The sequence below is a fragment of the Bos grunniens genome, chromosome 8 (genome assembly GCF_055505025.1).
Source record: "Bos grunniens cultivar Pamir isolate PY7600 chromosome 8, Bosgru_T2T1.0, whole genome shotgun sequence".
In the NCBI taxonomy this organism is placed as follows: domain Eukaryota; kingdom Metazoa; phylum Chordata; class Mammalia; order Artiodactyla; family Bovidae; genus Bos; species Bos grunniens.
This window is the reverse complement of record NC_141172.1, coordinates 85,010,014-85,032,649: the sequence shown is the minus strand read 5'-3', so window position 1 is coordinate 85,032,649 and position 22,636 is coordinate 85,010,014. Positions and strand designations below refer to the sequence as shown.

The 22,636-nt window shown below is 39.9% G+C and overlaps 1 protein-coding gene across 7 annotated transcripts in view; it reads right to left on the bottom strand.

Moving 5' to 3' along the window:
- PTPDC1 (protein tyrosine phosphatase domain containing 1) overlaps positions 1-22,636 on the bottom strand; it is a 71,303-nt gene that overhangs the window by 29,736 nt on the left and 18,931 nt on the right. For 6 of the 7 annotated variants that reach the window (XM_086315639.1, XM_086315641.1, XM_086315644.1 and 3 more), the window contains one exon: positions 14,766-14,853. In XM_086315639.1, coding sequence (XP_086171765.1) covers positions 14,766-14,853 — 88 coding nt within the window. Of the gene's footprint in view, positions 1-14,759; positions 14,854-22,636 lie in introns of all 7 variants that reach the window. The other variant, XM_086315646.1, reaches the window with a different exon arrangement.

Here is a 22,636-nt window from a genome sequence, read left to right as displayed (position 1 = left end):
GCTGGGGCTTCTCTCTTTTGCCCTTGGACTTGGGGTATCTCCTCACAGCTGCTCCAGCACCTATCGTCTTACTGGGGTTTCTCTGACTTGGACATAGGGTATCTTCTCACAGCCGCTGCTCCTGATCTGGGATGTGGGGTATCTCCTCACAGCTGCTCCAGCGCCGCGCAGCCGCCACTCGCCGCTCCAGCACCGCACAGCCGCTGCTCGCCACTCCAGCACCTAAGGTGTCCATAAGTGCGTGGATTTATCTCTGGGCTTTCTATTTTGTTCCACTGATCTATATTTCTGTCTTTGTGTCAGTACTATACTGTCTTGATGACTGTAGCTTTGTAGTATAGTCTGAAGTCAGGCAGGTTGATTCCTCCAGTTCTATTCTTCTTTCTCAAGATTGCTTTGGCTGCTCAAGGTTTTCTGTGTTTCCATACAAGTTGTGAAATTATTTGTTCTAGTTTTGTGAAAAATACTGTTGGTAACTTGATAGGGATTGCATTGAATCTATAGATGGCTTTGGGTACTATACTCATTTTCACTATATTGATTCTTCAAATCCACAAACATGGTATATTTCTCCATATATTTGTATCATTTTTTATTTCTTTTATAGTTTCTATATATAGGTCTTTTGTTTCTTTAGGTAAATTTATTCCTAAGTATTTTATTCTTTCTGTTGCAATGGTAAATGGGATTGTTTCCTTAATTTTTCTATTTTCTTAGTGTATAGGAATGCAAGGTATTTCTGTGTATTAATTTTATATCCTGCAACTTTAGTATATTCATTGATTAGCTCTAGTAATTTTCTGGTGGTGTCTTTAGGGTTTTCTAAGTAGACGATCATGTCATCTGCGAACAGTGAGAGTTTTACTTCCTTTCCAATCTGGATTCCTTTTCTTTCTTTTTCTTCTCTGATTGCTGTAGCTAGGACTTCCAAAACTATGTTGAATTATAGTGGTGAGAGTGAGCACCCTTGTCTTGTTCCTGATTTTAGAAGAAATTCTTTCAATTTTTCACCATCGAGGATAATGTTTTCTGTGGGTTTGTCGTTTATGGCTTTTATTCTGTTGAGGCATGTTCCTTCTATACCTGCTTTCTGGGAAGTTTTTATCATAAATGGGTATTGAATTTGGCAAAGGCTTTCTCTGCATCTATTGAGATAATCATTAGTTTTAATCTTTCAGTTTGTTAATATGGTGTATCACATTGACTAATTTGCAAATATTGAATCCTTGCATCCCTGGAATAAAGCCCACTTTGTCATGATGTATGATCTTTTTAATATGTTGTTGGATTCTGTTTGCTAGAATTTTGTTGGGGATTTTTGCATCTATGTTCATCAGTGATATTGGGCCTTTATCTGTTTTTATGTGGGAGTGCTCCTGTTCAGCATGCATGTATTCAGTATTTTGGTGCATGGGCTATATTTGGTATGGATGCCTGCCATGTCTTTCCTCAGGGTGTCCCAGCCATTATCCTCTTGGGAGAGGAGGGTGTGTGTGTGTGTGTGTGTGTGTGTGTGTGTGTGTGTGTGTGTGTTTGGTGTTATGGTGACCAGAGCCTGCAGTCAATGTTGGGGCTTGTCAAAGTCAAAGTCCTTGTTCTTTGATAGTCACAGCTCTGTTGGGGGCAGGATTTGCTCCTCAGTTGTAGGAATAGAAGCCTCCAGATCCAGTTCTAGAATGCAGTGTGAGGTAGTCGGGATTAGACTACTCCTTGTAGGAAAGAAGCTGCTGCATATTCCTCTCCAGGACTTGTCCACTGTGCTTAGTGATGTAAACTGCCACCCAGTGTATGCACCCACAAAGTACACTATTGGAGGCACTGTCTTTGGCCCCACTTCCACGGTGGGAAAGCTGGTAATTGGCTCAGATTTTGGTGCTACTTCCATGTGTGTGCAGCCACGAAGTCTGCTGCTGCTCATATTTGACTCACCTCAGCAGTAGGACTGCCAGTGGTCAGCATGGATGTCCCTCAGTCATTGCCCCTACAAAGTTGCAGGCTTCAAAACCCGCCAAAGCTATGCCTTGCATCCACTTACACTGGTAACTGGCTCAGATTTCAGCAGCTTCCACATGTGGGCAACCTGCTGGCACCTGCATGCTCCTAAATCTTGTAGCAGCAAAATCACTCCTGCTGTTAGCACACTGAGACCAAAGCTACTACTGGCGGGCCATGCCCCTCCCTTTACAAGCTCATTGACAATGGTGCTCCTATGGCAGACCTGGGTTCCATCTTGAACACACATCCCCAGATCATATTTCAGGCCTTTTAGGCTATCTCCACATAGCCAAACCAAGTCCTGTCCCTGGGTCTGTCTGTTGAAGCTCAAGTTGCAGCACTCACCACTGCACTCATCAGCAGGGCCATGATTTGGGCTCGGAAGTGTAGCAAGTTGGCAAGGACCATCTGTGCTGGTCTTTCTCTGCCCTGTCTGCCACAAGCCTGCTGGCACACTCTCTTCTGAGCTTCTGAAGCTCCCTATCTGTCCCAGCTGACTTTTCAGATGATGAAGGAGGTTCCCAGGATGAGGGAACCATTCCTTTTTCATAGTTCCCTCCAAGGGGCACAGGTCTCATCTCAATTACCATTTTTTTTCTCTCATTTTATATGTTGATCTTTCTTGCAGTTGGGGTTCTATGAGATCTTCTGCCTGCATTCAGTAGGTATTCAGTGAGAATTACTCTAAATGTAGATGTATTTTTGAGGTATTTGTGGGAAGAGGTAAGCTCCATGTCCTTCTACTCTGCCATCTTGTTTTCTCTCAGATTTTTTGAGTTAATTTTCATACATGGTAGAAGGTAAGAGTCCAACATCATTTTTTTTTTTGCATGTGCACACAGTTTTCTCACTACTAACTGATAAAAGGATTATTTTTTTTCCCACTGAATAGCCTTGGCACCCTTGTCAAAAATCACTGACCACATTTGCAAGGTTTTTTCTCCTGGGATAGCTTTTCCATTCCATTTGTTTGTATGTCTTTCTGTATGCCAATACCACACCATTTTAACTACTGTATCTTTGTAGTAAGTTTTGAAGTCAAGATGCAAGTTCTTAAACTTTGTTCTTGTTTTTCAAGATTATTTGGTAATTTGGGGGTCTTTCAATAGTCCATGCAGATTTTGGGGTGAATTTTTCTATTTCTGCAAAGAAATCATTGGGATTTCTGATAGTGACTGCATTGAATCTGTAGATTCTGTTGGGTTGTACTGACATCTTAGCAATTCTTCCAAATCATGAACACAGCATGTCTTTTCATTTATTTAAATCTTTAATTTTTTTTCAGCAATATTCTATAGTTTTCAACAAAGTACACTGAAAATACTGGACCCCTGACTGCCCTAAGCCCATCTCCTTTGTTCCAGAGGTTCCATGCTGAGAAAGGTAAGCCCTCAAAAAAGGATAAGAACAAACCTCAAAGACTGGCCTTGGTCAAATGAAGCTTAAAGAGGACACACCCAAAGAGACCTATGCCAAAAGTCATGGGTGGAAGTGGGTTTGGCTATAAATGGGCACCAGAAGGAATCCTTGTATTGATGGAACTGTCCTGTATCTTGACTATAACAATGTCAGTATACTGTCTGTGAAATAGTACTATATTTTGTAAGATGGTTACTGTTGGTAGAAACGAGTAAAGGGTAAATGAGATATTTTTGTACTATTTCTTACAACTGCATGCTAGTACTTAATTATCTCAATATTTTAATTAAAAATGTATATACAATCAAAGAAAAAAGTGACAAGGCAGGCTAAGTGAGGGTGATTTAGCAGAGGTCAGAGCTAACACAGGAAGATATCTAATAGCATATGATACATGATCTGGCAGGATGTAGGCCCCATGTGAAAAAAAAAGAGCTAAACTAGATGATGGCTGAGCAGGTCTGGGAGACTGGTTATGAAAACGAGGGCTGAATAAATAAGCAAACATATTGGGGATAATAAGAGCCAGGTTTCTCACTCTTGGAGAAGAAAATTGTAAACATAAAAACAGGCAAAACTAGAATTATGGTATAGTGTTGGATTAGAATATTAAGTACCAATATGAATCCATGGTTTTCAATATGCATAGATAAAAACAAAAGTAACTACAAGTGTATACACATACATACATATATACATACACTAACATAAGTTGCCAAAGATTATAGTATCATATTTGAGCACCAAACAAATGATAGTAAAGGATGATATTCCACTGAACAAAGTAGTAATCTACACTGAAATAACTAAACAAATAAAAGCTAAGGGAAAGTTCTTCCTCACAGCAGAATGCTAACTAAGAAATGCCAAAGGAAAGAAGGAATTAGAAAATCTCCATTCAGTTATCTGTGATAGTAGTAATTAAAAGCTGAAACTACTGAGTAAAAGCTGGATGAGGACCAGGATATATACAAGGTCTCAGTGGATCTCTCCATAAAATGTTGGGAAAAAGAATAATGTATAATAGGTAAATCTTTGGCAGATACAACTTTACTGATGTGATCAAACTTAACATTTCCAGTTTTATGACAAAATGGTATCTTGAATTGCTTGACAGGATGGAGAATACAAAAAGCACAGAATCACTTCTGTGATATTTCTGCCCAAAATTTCAATCTTATGATGAAACAGTAGACAAACTCAAACTGAGAAACACACTGCAAAATAACTAGCCTGTAATCTTCATAAAGGTCAAGAAAGGACTAATTATGGTCACTAAAAGAAGTTGAAAAAACATGACAAGTAACCTTTTGGTACTAAAAGATATTACAGACAGTTGATAAAATCTGAATGAGGGTCTCCGGTTGAAAAATACATAGAAAATTTTTTGTGCTTTTCTGTATGTTGGAAATGATTTCAAAATAAAAGAAATGACATTATAAGAAGAGGGACAATCTGACAACATGAGAATCCTGATGAAAGAATATAGCACCTTCTGTGAAATATCATGCCAATAAAAAAACCTGACTATAGACTCTACATCTTTCTATCAATTCAATTTATAGTAAATAGTATTAGGATATAATCAGCAAAATATAGTTTATGGCAAAATCTACAGAGTAAAAAATCTGATTTCCTCAATAAATAAAGTGTAAGGAAAAAGAGATTGTGGGAAATCCAAATTTAAAAGAGATGTAAGACATATCTCAATCATGTATGATGTATGAAATTATATATACTGCTGGATCTCAATTTAAAGATACATCTATGAGACAAGTAGAAATCTTAGCAATGTTTAGATATCTAAGAAACTATTGTTAACTTTTTTAGTTATTGCAATGATGATATACAGTTAATGAATCAAATGAAGTAATATGGAGGTAGGGGAAATGAGTGGAGGAAGCTAGTGACCTGATAGGTTAAAGTTGGGTGATGATACCTCCTTAGGGGATGGTACCTCCTTAGGGGATGGTACCTCCATGGCAGGTGGGTGGTACCCACCTGGAAATCTTTATTGTACTCTGTATACTTCTGGGAATATTTGAAATTTCCCCAAAATAAGTTTTCCCCTCCAAAAGTAGTAGAACCAAGATTGTTTAATTCCAAAGCTAATTCAATATTTACTGAATTTCTAATTTTCCTTTAAAAATCATTTAAGTATTTTATTTATATACCCCTTAGTTAGAATTTCTCATCACCTATTAGTCAACATTTAAGAAATATACTAGCCTTATCCCAATGTTAACTTAATAATGTATAACTGACTATCTTCATAAATGAGATGCACTTTAGGAAAGTTACATATAAAGTTTTTAAAAATTTTTCTAATTTTTCCTAATTAAAAATTAGGTACACTTACACAATAAGGAAGATTTTATTTTAAAAAAAAAATGCTTTTGGAAAGGTAAAAATCAGCTTAGTGAGTGGATGACAATAGGGGTTACAACCTTCCTGGGGACATTTGGAAATGTATATGATTTTTTGATAGTCATGTGGCCTAGGGACAGTACTAGATGAGGGCAAAGATACTAAATGTCTTCAATGCTAAGGGCTCTCCTGTACAATCAAGAGTTGCTTTGCCTCAAAAGCCAAGAGAATCCCAAGTAAGAAACACCAACTAAGACATAGCGTTCCAACTGAAGAAAGGGAAAAAGGCTAATCGAATTCTTACATTCATTAACTGTAAAGTACATAGGAGAAAACCCCTCTACCAGAGAAGCAACAAACTGACACCATTATGAAAGCATTTGTTTTAGATACCTCTTCTTTCTAAAATCAGGGAGATGAATATGTAGTTAAGTCTGGCACATAGAAGTTGTCCACAGATGGTAGTTATCAGAAGTATTAGTCCCTTTAGAGTCAGACACAGCACAGACAGATGGAGGATCTATAAAGATCTGGAATTTACTTTTAAAGCTTTTTATTTTATATTGGAGTATAGCCAATTAACAATGTTGTGACAGTTTCAGGTAGACAAGGTCAGAAGTGCAAAACATTGGTTTTCTTGATGAAAGACAGCTCTCTCTGGTGGAGTGGATAGATTCTAATAAGAAGCATAACCAACTTCACGAACCAATTATTCCCAGCAAGCATTTAACTCCAATACCTTTAGACCTTTATTTCTTAACTTCTTCTTATATTATCAAATCCATACTCAGAAGGGGAAAATCCTTCCAAGATCCCTAAACAGGAGCACTAAAATGAACTTGAGCAAAATCCAAAGTAGGCAGTAAGAAAATCATACAAGGGGTACTGCCAAGAAAAATTATTCAACATGTTTCTTGGTTAACTGCTAGTGGTAGCAGCAAGACCAGTGATGCCAAAGTGGCAGGAAATCGGGTTGTACTTCCAGCTCAGAGCTTTCAACAGTAGGAAAGAGAGAGGGTGAGTGTGGCAGTAAGAGTTTGAGTAACATCACCTTTCCTTTCCTGGGAAGCTTTGTAAGAATCAGAACTGTAAGGCCATGACAGAGAGAAAAAGACAGAGAAGAAGGGCTAGCATGCCTCTGAATGGGCTTTATAAGTGACACTGATGAGTAACAGAAGAATGAAATGAAAGATCGAACTGCAAGCAGGTGCTTGATGAGAGGAACAGCCAGATAATTTAAGAGGAAAATGAAGGAGATAAACATTGTTTTCAACATTGCTCCTTAAAAGACTAAGGAGAGAGTGGCCAAGATGGCAGAGTAGAAAGACCCTGAGCCTACCTCCTCTCATGAACACACCAAAATCATAACTATATGCAGAAAAAGCATGGATGAAAAAGACTGGAACCTACCAGAAATGATCTTCTACAACTAAAAACAGAGACAGAACCAAGAGATGGGTGGGATGGGTAGACTCAAAATATAATCAAATTGCATACCACAGGTGGATGATCCTGGAGGAGGACATGGCAACCCACTCCAGCATTCTTGCAGGGGAAATCCCATGGACAGAGGAGCCTGGAATGCTATGGTCCATGGGGTTGCAAGGAGTTGGACATGACTGAAGCCAACTGAGCACAGGTGGATGACCCACCAACTGGAGAGTAACTATACTGCAGAGTGAGTAAGTGTTCTAAATCCTACATGGGGCTCCACAGCCTTGTATGATAACCCTCCAGAGCATTTGGTTTCGAACACCAGTGGGGCATTTCAGGAGCCCCAAAGAACTGTGGGAAAAGAGACTTTACTCTTAAGGGAAACACATAAAATCACACACACCAAGATCCAGGGCAAAACTAGTCATTTGACAAGAGCCTGAGCCAGATCCACCTGCTGGTCATGGTGAATCTCCTGCAGAGGTCAGGGCAGCTGTAGTTGACCCTCTTTGGCAGTCACACTTGGCAACATTCTTCCAGGTGAATACTACTGTTGGTAGCTGCCATATTGGCTGACTAGTGGTAAAACGGGCTTCATCCAACAGCCTGTACGGACTAGAGCTGGGCTACTTCAGGCCAAACAACTAACTGTGGAGGGACACAGAACACTCCTAAGCAGAGAGGCTTTCCAAAGACTTCCTGAGCCCACAGCCACCTCTAAAATATGCCCCTGACATGGCCCTACCCACCATTGGGCCAGGACCCAGCTTCACCCACCAGTAGGCAGGCACCAGGCCTTCCCCCCAGGAAGCCTGCACTAGTCTCTAGAATAGCTTCACTTACCACAAGGAGCAGACACCAGATCAAAGGAAACAATAATCCTGCAGCTTGCAGATCCAGGACACTCACAGAAGGCCAGATCATACCTTGGGAGCAGCTGGGCTCTGGCTGTGTCCACTACCAGGCCAACACAAGCTTCAGGACATCTCAGACTCCATAACCAAGTCCAGGAACCAACCCGCCCACCCCTACCACCAACTACCTGAAGCAAGTTCTGGGATCCCTGGTCCTATAATCGGACTCCAGGAACTGGCTCTGCCTACCAGTAGACCAGCACTAACCACAGGATCTGGCTTTAACAACCAGTGGCCAAGCAACAGCCCTGGAGTCTTCGGGACCTGGTTTCTGCCACCAGTGAGCCAGCACTAGCCATGAGGCTCCCTAGGGTTCTGTAGCCAGCTGCCTTGTGACCAGACCTTGTGCTGTCTTGCTAAATAGCAACCAGTAGCATTTGGACAATGCGGGGTCTGAAAGCCAAATGGGCTAGGGGCCAATAAAGCCTACAAGACTGTACATATAGCCCCCATAACAGAAGAACCCACACACCCATCTCAGGGAGAAACCCTAGAGCATCTAGCTTAGATGACAAGAGACAAATGTACTGCTGAGACACATAGGACATCTCCCACAGGCCACTTCTCACAGGTCAAGAAACATAACTAACTTACCACATACATGAAAATACAAATAACAACTTACACAAAGTGAGATGGCAAAGGAAAATGTTCCAGATGAAGGAACAAGATAAAACTCCAGAAGAAAAACTAAGTAAAGTGGAGACAGTCAATCTACTCAAGAAATAGTTCAGAGGAACAATCCTAAAGATGATGGAAGAACTTGGGAGAAGAATGTATGCACAGAGTGATAAGTCAGAAGTTTTTAAACAAAGTCTTAAAAAATATAAAGAGTGACCAAACACAGTTAAAGAATGTAGTAGTTGAAATGTACACTAAAAGAATTTAATAGCAGACTAAATGATACAGAGGAATGGATCAGCAAGCTAGAAGACAAATGGTGGAAATCACTGACTCTGAACAGAAAAAAGAATAAAAAGAAAAGAGGGCAATTAAAGAGATCTCTGAGACAACATCAAGTGCAATGATATTTGCATTATAGAGGTCCCAGAAGAAGACAGAGAGAGAAAAGGCCTGAGACGATACCTGAAGATATAATAGCTGAAAACTTTCCTAACCTGGGAAAGGAAAACATTCACTCAAGTCTAAGAAGTGCAGAGTCCCACCAGGATTATTCCAGAGGAAAACACCAAGCAAGACATCTTGCAATCAAAATGACACAAGTTAAAGAGAGAATATTAAAAGTAGCAAGGAAAAAGCAACAAGTTATATACAAAGGAACTCTCATAAGTTTATCAGCTGATTTTTTAGCAGAAATTCTGCAGGCCAAAAAGGAGTGTTAGGAAGTACTTAATGTGATGAAAGGGAAAAACCTACAACCAAGAATGCTCAGCAAGGCTCTTGTTCAGATTTGATGTAGAAATCAAGAGTTTTACAGACAAGCAAAAGCTAAAAGCTAACTTTTAATTTAAAAATTAAATGTAAACTGACTGAATGCTCCAAGCAAAAGACACAGAGTCCCTGAGTGGAAACAAAAACAAGTTCCATAAATATGATGCCTACAAGAGACTCACTTGAGATCTAGAGACACATACAGACTAAAATGGGACAGGAAAAGTTATTTCAGGAAAATGGAAATCAAAAGAAAGCTGGAGTAGCAATACTTATACTGTTACAACAAAGCACACAATGATCCAGGGAACAAACGAAGAAGAAGATTTACAAATTGTAAATATATGTACTCAACATAGGAGCACCTAAATACATAAAGCAAATATGAATATACATAAAGGAAGAAATTTACAGTATCACAGAAATACTAAGGGACTTTAAATCCCCACATCAATGGTAACAACACTTACATAAGGGTATAAGATTAGATATCAATTACAAGGAAAAAAAAGGTGTAAAAAACACAAACAAATAGAGGCTAAACAAAACACTTCTAAATAATCAAGCACTCACTCAGCAAGCGAAACTACAAAAATGATGAAAAGACAACATGTAGAATGGGAAAATAACTGCAAATGAAGCAACTGATAAAGGATTAATTTCTAAGACATATAAGCAGCTCATGACAGCTCAATATCAGAAAAATAAACAACCTAAACAAAAAATGGGCAGAAGACCTAAACAGGTATTTCTCCAAAGAAGACATACAGATGGCCTATAAACACATGCTGCTGCTGCTGCTGCTAAGTCACTTCAGTCGTGTCCGATTCTGTGCAACCCCATAGACGGCAGCCCACCAGGCTTCCCCGTCCCTGGGATTCTCCAGGCAAGAACACTGGAGTGGGTTGCCATTTCCTCCTCCAATGCATGAAAGTGAAAAGTGAAAGTGAAGTTGCTCAGTTGTGTCCGACTCTTCGCAACCCCATGGACTGCAGCCTACCAGGGTCCTCCGTCCATGGGATTTTCTAGGTAAAAGTATTGGAGTGGGGTGCCGTTGCCTTCTCCGATAAACACATGAAAGATGCTCAAAATGGCTTATTATTAGAGAAATGTAAAGCAAAACTACAGTGAGGTATCATCTAATACCAGTCAGAATCACTTCAGTTCAGTCGCTCAGTCACGTCCGACTCTTTGCGACCCCATGGACTGCTGCACACCAGGCCTCCCTGTCCATCACCAACTCCCAGAGCTTACTCAAACTCATGTCCAATGAGTCAGTGATGCCATCCAACCATCTCATTCTCTGTCGTCCCCTTCTCCTCCTGCCCTCAATCTTTCCCAGCATCAGGGTCTTTTCAAATGAGTCAGTTCTTCACATCAGGTGGCCAAAGTATTGGAGTTTCAGCTTCAACATCAATCCTTCCAATGAATATTCAGGACTGATTTCTGTTAGGATGGACTGGTTGGATCTCCTTGCAGTCCAAGGGACTCTCAAGAGTCTTCTCCAACACCACAGTTCAAAAGCATCAATTCTTTGTTGCTCAGCTTTCTTTAAAGCCAACTCTCACATCCACACATGACTACTGGAAAAACCATAGCCTTGATTAGATGGACCTTGTTTGGCAAAGTAATGTCTCTACTTTTTAATATGTTGTCTAGGTTGCTTATAACTTTTCTTCCAAGGAGCAAGCATCTTTTAATTTCAGGGCTGCAATCACCATCTGCAGTAATTTTGGAGCCCAAAAAAATAAAGTCTCTCACGGTTTCCATTGTGTCCCCATCTATTTGCCATGAAGTGATGGGGCTGGATGCCATGATCTTAGTTTTCTGAATGTTGAGCTATAAGCCAACTTTTTCACTCTCCTTTCACTTTCATCAAGAGGCTTTTTAGTTCTTCTTCACTTTCTGCCATAAGGGTGGTGTCATCTGCATATCTGAGGTTATTGATAGTTCTCCCGGCAATCTTGATTCCGGATTGTGCTTCATCCAGCCCAGCATTTCTCATGATATACTCTACATATAAGTTAAATAAGCAGGGTGACAATATACAGCCTTGACGTACTCCTTTCCCTATTTGGAACTGGGCTGTTGTTCCATGTCCAGTCCTAACTGTTGCTTCCTGGCCTACATATAGGTTTCTCAAGAGGCAGGTCAGGTGGTCTGGTATTCCCATCTCTTTCAGGATTTTCCAGAGTTTGTTGTGATCCACACAGTCAAAGGCTTTGGCATAGTCAATAAAGCAGAAATAGATGTTTTTCTGGAACTCTCTTGCTTCTTTGATGATCCAACGGATGTTGGCAATTTAATCTCTGGTTCCTCTGCCTTTTCTAAATCCAGCTTGAACATATGGAAGTTTGCAGTTCACACATTGTTGAAACCTGGCTTAGAGAATTTTGAACATTACTTTACTAGCATGTGAGATGAGTGCAACTGTGTGGTAGTTTGAGCATTCTTTGGCATTGTCCGTCTTAGGGATTGGAATGAAAACTGACCTTTTCCAGTCCTGTGGCCACTGCTGAGTTTTCCAAATTTGCTGGCATATTGAATGCAGTACTTTCACAGAATCATCTTTTAGGATTTGAAATACTTCAACTGGAATTCAATTACCTCCACTAGCTTTGTTTGTAGTGATGCTTCCTAAGGCCCATTTGACTTCACATCCCAGCATGTCTGGCTCTAGGTGAATGATCACACTATCGTGACTATCTGGGTCAGGAAGACCTTTTTTGTATACTTTCTCTGTGTATTCCTGCCACCTCTTCTTCATATCTTCTGCTTCTGTTAGGTCCATACCATTTCTGTCCTTTATTGAGCCCATCTTTGCATGAAATGTTCCCTTGGTATCTCTAATTTCTTGAAGAGATCTCTAGTCTTTCCCATTCTATTGCTTTCCTCTATTTCTTTGCATTGATCACTGAAGAAATCTTTCTATCTCTCCTTGCTATTCTTTGGAACTCTGCATTCAGTTCAGTTCAGTTCAGTTGCTCCGTTGTGTCTGACTCTTTGCAACCCCATGAAGTGCAGCACACCAGGCCTCCCTGTCCATCACCAACTCCCAGAGGCCACCCAAACCCATGTCCATTGAGTCGGTGACGCCATCCAACCATCTCATCCTCTGTCATCCCCTTCTCCTCCTGCCCTCAATCTTTCCCAGCATCAGGGTCTTTTCAAATGAGTCAGCTCATGACATCAGGTGGCCAGAGTATTGGAGTTTCAGCTTCAACATCAGTCCTTCCAATGGACACCCAGGACTGATCTCCTTTAGGATGGACTGGTTGGATCTCCTTGCAGTCCAAGGGACTCTCAAGAGTCTTCTCCAACACCACAGTTCAAAGCATCAATTCTTCAGCACTCAGCTTTCTTTATAGTCCAACTCTCACATCCATACATGACCACTGTAAAAACACAGCCTTGACTACATAGACCTTTCTTGACAAAGTAATGCAAATGGGTATATCTTTCCTTTTCTCCTTTGCCTTTTGCTTCTCTTCTTTTCTCAGCTATTTATAATGCCTCCTCAGACAACCACTGCCCATTTCTTTTTCCTGGGGATGGTCTTGATCACTGCCTCCTGTACAATGTCACGAACCTCCGTCGATAGTTCTTCAGGCACTCTGCCTAAAAGATCTAATCCCTTGAATCTATTTGTCACTTCCACTGTATAATCGTAAGGAATTTGATTTAGGTCATATGTGAATGGTCTAGTGGTTTTACCTTCTTTCTTCAATTTAGGTCTGAATCTGGCATAAGAAGTTCAAGATCTGAGCCACACTCAGCTCCAGGTCTTGTTTTTGCTGACTGTATAGAGCTTCTGAAACTTTGGCTGAAAATAATATAATCAATCTGATTTCAGTATTGTCCATCTGGTGATGTCCATGTGTAGTCTTCTCTTGCGTTGTTGGAAGAGGGTGTTTGCTATGACCAGTGCATTCTCTTGGCAAAAACCAATCAGAATGGTCATTATCAAAAAGTCTACAAACCTTAAATGTTAGAGAGGATATGCAGAAAAGGGAACCCTCCTGCAAAGCTGGTGGAAAAGTAAACTGATACAGCCATTATGGAGATTTCTTAAGAAGCTAGGAATAAATCTACCATAAAACGCAGCACTCCCACTACTGGGGATATACCCTGATAAAACCACAATTCAAAAAGACACACGTAACCCAGTGTTCATTGCAACACTACTTACAATAGCCAGGACACAGAAGGAACCTAGATGTCCATCAACAGATGAATGGATAAAGAAGATGTACATATATACAATGGATTATTAAGCCATAAAAATAAATGAGCTTCCCTGGCAGCTCAGCTGGTAAAGAATCTGCCTGCAATGTATGAGACCTGGGTTCAATCCCTGGGTTGGGAAGATCCCCTGGAGATGGGAACGGCTACCCACTCCAGTATTCTGGCCTGGAGAATTCCATGGACTATATATATAGTCCATAGTGTCATGAATTTGAGTTAGTGGTAGTGAGGTAGATGAACTTAGAGCTTGTTATACAGAGTGAAGTCAGTCAGTACATATCATATAGTAAATGTATATATACAGAATTTAGAAAAATGATACTGATGAACCTATCTGCATGGGAGTAATGGAGACACAGATGTAGAGAATGGACTTGTGGAGATAGTGGGGAAGAAGAGGGTGGGACGAATGGAGACAGTAGCATTGACATATATACAGTATCATGGGTAAAACACATAGCTGGTGGAAGTTGCTATAGAACACAGAGAGCCCAGCCCAGTGCTCTGTGATGACCTGGTAGGGTGGGATGGGGGAGGGGAGGGAGGCTCAAGAGGGAGGTGATATATGTATGCTGCTGCTGCTGCTGCTGCTAAGTCGCATCAGTCGTGTCCGACTCTATGCGACCCCATAGACGGCAGCCCACCAGGCTCCCCTGTCCCTGAGATTCTCCAGGCAAGAACACTGGAGTGGGTTGCCATTTCCTTCTCCAATGCATGAAAGGGAAAAATGAAAGTGCAGTCGCTCAGTCGTGTCCGACTCTTCGAGACCCCATGGTCTGCAGCCTACCAGGCTCCTCCATCCATGGGATTTTCCAGGCAAGAGTACTGGAGTGGGGTGCCACTGCCTTCTCCGATTTATGTATAATTATGGCTTATTCAAGTTGTTGTATGGCAGAAACCAACACAAGATTATAAAGCAATTTTCCTCCAATTAAAAAATAAATTTAAGAAAAAATAAAATAAAGTATAAATTAATAAGGAAAAAAAAAGAACTATTACCTTTCATGTTTGCAGCATATCCACTGTTATTCACCAATGTAGAATATGGTTGTTCATTTTGAGGCAAGGCTCCTGCAGCCATGGTAGTCTGTTGGAGAGAAAAGATTACTTTTTGAAGTTTTGCCTATGAAATATTTTTTTGCTAATCACCTAAAATGTGCTAGTCTTCTACTGTCTAATACAGCAGTCATTAGCTAAGTGGTTACTGAGCATTTAAAATGTGGCTAGTATAGATCTGAGATATGCTATAGATATAAACTATAAGATTTTGGAGAATGGCACAAAAAATGTAAAATATTTAATTTTTTATACTGATTTTACATTTAAATATTTTAAAATATATTAGGTTAAATAAATTATTAAAATTATTTTTCTGATTCTTTTTGTTGTTACTGGAGAATCCAAATTTGAATATGTAGCTCATATAATATTCTACTGGACAGTGCTGTGCTAGACTGTAAGGAAATGACAGAAAAAAATAAGACCTACTCTTCCTGTACATTTATAGACTGTTGGGAAGATAAGATGTAGACACAAATAATGCTAACATGTGCTAAGTGTCACAAGGCAGTCTGGGACAAGCAAGAGGGCTGCCCAATTTGAGGGCAGGTGTAATGCTTAAAAAAGGAATTTGTACTTGAACTAGGCTCAAGGGGTAACATTTATTGTGGACACGATGGTACACTACGCAATTAAACAGAATCCCTCCTTCTTTACTAATTCAATTCAGTGAGAGTTACTGAATTTATGACTTTACAGTTAACAGTATTCATCTATCTCATGGTAAATTATATGGCTAAGTAACCATTGTGTTGCTATGGTTTCCACTGAGGAAAGTTAAGTAAATCTTTTAACGTGTCAAAAAGCAAAAATCGTCACTTTTCTGAAGCCCCTATTATGTGTCAGATTGTGAAATAAACAAAACACATATTGATTTCTGCTCCCTGGTTCCTGACACAGAGCAACTAGACACCTGTAAATTCCTAAGTGATAAGGACTCTAGGAGACTCTTTGTTCTAGTTCTAATGGGGTAACTCTTAACTCTAGGTGGGCTACTGGATGGCTCCTGGATGGGGGCTGGTCACCAGAAAGCCATGATTAGAAACTTGGAATTTTCTAGAAGGGGAGAGTTAATGGCGATACAGCAGAAAGTCACATACAGTATTAAATTTTTTTTCTAAATAACGATCTTAATATTTTTCTTTGAAAAGCCATGTTTATTGTTTGAGCATCAATGACTAGGGGATCAAAGACTAATTTTTATGTGATTGTTAATTTTTTAAAAATGCTTTAAAAATCTGTTGAAAATTTTGGCACCAATAAACTAAGTGGTAATTAACACACACACACACACAAGTCACTCAGTCGTGTCCAACTCTTTGCGACCCCATGGATTATAGCCCACCAGGCTCCTCAGTCCATGGGATTTTCCAGGCATGAATACTGGAGTGGGTTACCGTTTCCTTCTCCAGGGGATCTTCCTGACCCAGGGATTGAACCCAGGTCTCCCGCATTGTAGGCAGACGCTTTACCGTCTGAGCCACCAGGGAAGCCCCAGGTGGTAATTAAATACAGTCTTAATATTTTCCTTGGAGCATTTATTTTTGTGGAAAAAAAAAAAACACTTCACAAATTTCAGTGACCCTCTGACAATTTCAAATTCACTAAAATTTTATTTCTAAAATCAAGTTTTATATGTTCAATAGGTATAAAATTTTCAAGTCCTACTTGATGAAACGGTCTCCCTTCAAAAGAAATACAGAAATTAAAATCGTAGATGTACTCTACCATGAAAGATAAAAGAAATTCCTGCAATATTCATATCACAAATCTGGTATCATACTAATATGAAATTTATAATGTACATAATATTTCAAACAAATATTAGACAAAGACAAGAAGTCAATGGACTAATGGAACAAGTTGTTCCAGGAAACTCATTAGCAAAAATTTAATTTGAAAGAATACCCACTAAGATCAGATTTACAATATTTTTACCATGTTACTTTTCAAAATTCTGGACCTTTAAAACATATTTTGACCCCCAAAAAACAATTATCACCATTTTAGAACCATGGGATTTTTAGAGCAGTCAGAATTGTTGTTCGGTAGATGAGGAGTTATGAAGCATGTCCCAGGTGATCCAGCATGTGGTGACAAGACAGACCTCCCTGTCACTTTTTCTGTTAAGTCTTTCCTGAAGCCACCCTAAGCTCTTCAGCTGTGATGTAATAAAATGTGACTACTGGACTGGCTCCCCTGCACACCATGGGGTCTCAAAAGGAGAAGCCATGACTTGCTCTTCTCTGATGTAAGGGACACATTCACTGCATACATATCTCTTGAGGTGAAATGGCATATTAGACGACTTTCATGGATCTAACACCTAAAACCCATTGAAAACATCACTTTAGGAACTTCCCTGGTGGTCCAGTGGTTAAGACTCCACACTTTCAATGTAGGGGAAGGGGTTTGATCCCTGGTCTGGAAATTAAGATCCCATGTCACTAAGAGTTGGATACGACTGAGCAACTTCACTTTCATGCATTGGAGAAGGAAATGGCAACCCACTCCAGTGTTCTTGCCTGGAGAATCCCAGGGACGGGGGAGCCTGGTGGGCTGCCATCTATGGGGTCGCACAGAGTCGGACACGACTGAAGTGACTTAGCAGCAGCATGCTGCACAGAGTGGCCAAAGAAACAACCCCCAAAATGGCTTTAAATAGTGTTGAATTAATCTTATCCCTTTGGGTAGTAAAAAGTACAAATAAGATTGTGGACTATATTAAAACTTTCTTCTCAACTTGGCCCTCAGAAACTCAAATTTGTGAGGAACCTCAGAAGTCCTCTATTAGAATCCTAACCCATATGAGCATTCTCTCCACAATGTCTTTGAAAATTAACAGTGACATCATCACATAATTCTAGTAAAAAACTCTTTTTATGTGGCTACTCTGTAAATATCTGCTCTGAGACCACACAGAATAATAAACCCTTTGTTCCACATATCTAAAGCTGGCTAGCGATCATGTACTCTCGCATTACATCTTCCCAGACTATCCACCCGCAGATCTTCTCCTCCACATTTTTCATATGTAATGGTTCTAGACCTCATAGACATGGATGCCCTTTCTATTTAAATTCTATAGTTATTCATATCCTAGTACCCAGAGCTGAGATCTAACCCTCAGATGGGCTGTAATCATCAAAAATTAAAACAAAAACAATCAGCTCCCCTGTCTGCACAGTGTATGTGGTTTACTATCACATTAGTATTTTCAGAAGTCCCAAGACACATCAAGACACTTTTTTTAAAAAAGGCTAAAAATGATTTGCAATACATTTTGAGGTTAAAAAGTGGACCTTCAAACACAGATAATTAAGCATATATAAAAGTTTACAAAGAAATAAATGGTACAGAATGAAAAGTCTCCATTCTTATCTCCCATCCCAACTTTTACTCCCCAGAGGTTAAAAATGTAAACACTGGGTTTAGTTCTTCCAGGGGAAATGACTACATGTATACTTCTGGTTATTATTTTATCATCTTTAAAATGATTCACCAAAACAAGAAAACTGGCTCATTTACTCTACCTACCTCCCACCATGCCAAATCTTTCTCCACCAAACATACCAAAACATTTTTAATTCTTCTGATTATCTTTGTAATTTTAAGTAACATCGTTTAACCATATTTTATTCTATCAACTTTAAACAGTATCTTGATTCTTACCTTGTAAAATAAGAAAAGTAATTTTATCTGTACTATTCCATTTCACCTTTGCTCTCCACTTCCAAGTTCTGCTATTTCATTTCCTTTTAAAAAAAACAATTTTTAATTTTAAGCTTTAGCTAGTTAAGATCTAGCTAAAGCTTAAAAAGTAAAAGTAATTGAAAAAATGATATAGGTAGAAGAACTTGGAAGTGGAGGGGACCTATATCATTTTTTAAATGATTTTTAATTTTTATACTTTAGCTATATCTGCAATTGGGCATTCCTGGGGGGTCAGCAGTAAAGAATTCACCTGCCAATGCAGGAGATGCAGCTTTGATTCCTGAGTCAGGAAGAACCCCTGGAGAAGGAAATGACAACTCATTCCAGTATTCTTGCATGTAAAATTCCATGGTCAGAGGAGCCTAGCAGGCTACAGTCCATGGGATTGCAAGAGAGTCAGACATGATTTAGCAATTGAACAACAAAAAATACCTGTAATCAAGTTTTCCATGCCTTGTCTTCCATGCCTTGTCTATAGGCTTATTCTAATATGCAAGACAAAATACAAAATAATTATTTTGTGTGTTAGATATTATATACATGTATTGTGTGTGCATGCATTCATGGTAAGTCACTTTAGTTGCAAGTCTTTGCAACCCTATTCTCCAGACAAGAACACTGGAGTGGCTTGCCATTTCATTCTCCAGAGGCTTGATCCCACCCAGGGATTGAACCTGCATCTCTTATGTCTCCTGTATGGGCAGGCGGGTTCTTTACCACTAGCGCCACCTAGGAAGCCCATTTGTATCTGTAGGGCTATCAAAAGTATTCAGTGCAGATTCCCTTTCATTCTTTGTGCAGTTGTTGATCACGTGCCTTCATCTAAACTCTAGTAGCTCAAGTACTAGTAGCTCTAGTACTGTTTAAACTCAGTTCCACTGGTTTACAAATTAAACAGCTTTCCTGTTTGCTTGAACAACGAGTCATACTTTTATCCTGTTTTACTTAATCCTTCTTTCTCCACAAGGAAATCCTCATTACTTATTCAATAGGTCTCAATTACTCACTTTTTCCTGCCTCATTAGACTAGTTATCTGAAATTAGTATGGCAGCTCCACAACTGCCTTCATTTTAGGCTAATTTAGCCCATTGCTTAAGGCCACAACTTTGTAAGGCTTCCACCTGATGCTCTGGGTATCATGAGGCTTTTCTTCTCTGACTGGTGGGAACATGAACTATTTCCAGCCCCGTGAATGCCCTGGAACTGTTCTGTCTACTTCTTCCTGTATCTCTCCCTAGTCTTGGGTAGTCTGTGCAGATCAGTACTCAGCCAAATACTCTAGGCCAGCAAAAACTTGAGGGTCCTCCACATGTTTCTATAGCCTCTCTTCATGCTACTCCCTTCTCTCCAACATACTACACTGCAACTTCTAGCCATCCTGGCTCTCTACACATCTCCAAGAAGACTCTGTTTAGGTACTCCCCATACTGCAGCATGCAAACTGCTTCCAGGGAGGCAGCTGGTGCAACCTGAAGCTCACCATGTTTGCTTGTCCTCTCTCAAAGATCATGATTCCAAGCTGCCTGTTTTTCAATGTCCAAAACCATTTTTACATATTTTGTCTAGTTTTATAGTTATTTCAGGCAGGGTGGTGATTCTGGTCTCTTGTTATTTCATCTTGGTTGGAAGCAGAAATCCCCCTTGGCTCTCTTCAAATAACTCAAATCCAGGAGAACTCTGCAAAAGTGCTCATTTGTGCACTGACCCTCCATCAGTTCAGTTCAGTTCAGTTCAGTTGCTCAGTCATGTCCAACTCTTTGCGACCCATGAATCGCAGCACACCAGGCCTCCCTGTCCATCACCAACTCCCGGAGTTTACCCAAACTCATGTCCATCGAGTCAGTGATGCCATCCAGCCATCTCATCCTCTGTCATCCCCTTCTCCTCCTGTCCCCAATCCCTCTCAACAGCAGGGTCTTTTCCAATGAGTCAACTCTTCGCATAAGGTGGCCAAAGTATTGGAGTTTCAGCCTCAGCATCAGTCCTTCCAATGAATACCCAGGAATGGTCTCCTTTAGGATGGACTGGTTGGATCTCCTTGCAGTCCAAGGGACTCTCAAGAGTCTTCTCCAACACCACAGTTCAAAAGCATCAATTCTTCGGCGCTCAGCTTTCTTCACAGTCCAACTCTCACATCCATACATGACCACTGGAAAAACCATAGCCTTGACTAGACGGACCTTTGTTGACAAAGTAATGTCTCTGCTTTTGAATATGCTATCTAGGTTGGTCATAACTTTGCTTCCAAGGAGTAAGCGTCTTTTAATTTCATGGCTGCAATCACCACCTGCAGTTATTTTGGAGCCCCCAAAAATAAAGTCTGACACTGTTTCCCCATCTATTTCCCATGAAGTGATGGGACCAGATGCCATGATCTTCGTTTTCTGAATGCTGAGCTTTAAGCCAACTTTTTCACTCTCCTCTTTCATCAAGAGGCTTTTGAGTTCCTCTTCACTTTCTGCCATAAGGATGGTGTCATCTGCATATCTGAGGTTATTGATATTTCTCTGGGCAATCTTGATTCCAGCTTGTGCTTCTTCCAGCCCAGCGTTTCTCATGATGTACACTGCATATAAGTTAAATAAGCAAGGTGACAATATACAGCCTTGACGTACTCCTTTTCCCATTTGGAACCAGCCTGTTGTTCATGTCCAGTTCTAACTGTTGCTTCCTGACTTGCATATAGGTTTCTCAAGAGGCAGGTCAGGTGGTCTGGTATTCCCATCACTACTTTCTCTTCCATCTTCCAGATACATAGTGATCTGCCAAAATTTATACATGTATTTTGGGGAGAGAATTTGCAGGGATTGTATTAATAAGTGCCTGAGATATTAGAAGTATGGTATATTCTTCCTAGACTCTCAAAGCACTAGCACTCCAACGTGCATCAGAATCACCTTGAGTGCTTATGGAAAATGCAGATTCTTTGGCCCATCCTCAAAATGATTTATTAAATTTGGTCTAACAATTTCTATCATCAACTTACACTGCAGCTCATTCTGGTAAGAGGCTTTCTGCCACACTTAAAGAAATTCAATCAAAATGATTAGATTCTATACAGCAATCATGATAAAAGCTTCTGTGGCTAAAAAATTTAAGTTTGTATGGGGAAAAACAGATGCAAGCCTAAGTCTATGAGTGAACCTATGTAACCTATATATTTTTATGTTCATGAATAATAACACATACACTTACTTAATGCCAAGCCCTGTTCCAAATGCTTTATATATCTCAACTCATAATATCCATGACAATATTATTAGATGAGTATCACCATTATTTCCATTTTAAAAAATTATTTTATTTTTAGAGCAGTTTTAGATACATAGCAAAACTGAGTAGAAGGTACAGAGATTTTCCCCTAAACCCCTGCCCTATTTCCCACATGCCCAGCCTCTCATTATCAACACCCTCCCACCAAAGTGGTACATGTGTTATAATAGAAGAACCTACACTGATACGTCATAATCACCCAGAGTCAATAGTTTACCTTAGGATTCACTCTTGGCATTGGATACTCTATGGAACTGGACAGATGTATGACATGCATAGGTTTCCCAGGTGGTGCTAGTGGTAAAGAAGCCACCTGCCAATGCAAGAGACACCAGGAACCTGGATTTGATCCCTAGGCTGGACAGAGCCCCTGGAGTAGGAAAAAGCAACCATTCCAGTATTCTTGCCTGGAGAATTCCATGGACAGAGGACTGTGTGGGCTACAGTCTATGGGGTTGCAAAGAATCATGATATGTATCCATTATAGTATCATACACAGTACTGTGTCTGCCCTAAAAATCCTCTATGCTCCACTTAGTTACGCTCTACACCCCATCCCAGTAATAATTAATCTGTTCACTGTCTCCATACTTTGGCTTTTCCAGAATGCAATATAGTTGAAATCATACATTATGTAGCCTTTTCAGATTGGCTTTCACTTACTAATATACAATTAACATCTTCCATGTCTTCATGGCTTGAAAGTGCATTTCTTTTTAGTACTGAATAATATTCCATTCTCTATATGTACCATAGTTTATTCACTCACCTACTGAAGAACAACTTGGTTGTTTCTGAGTTTTGGTACTTATGAATATAGTGG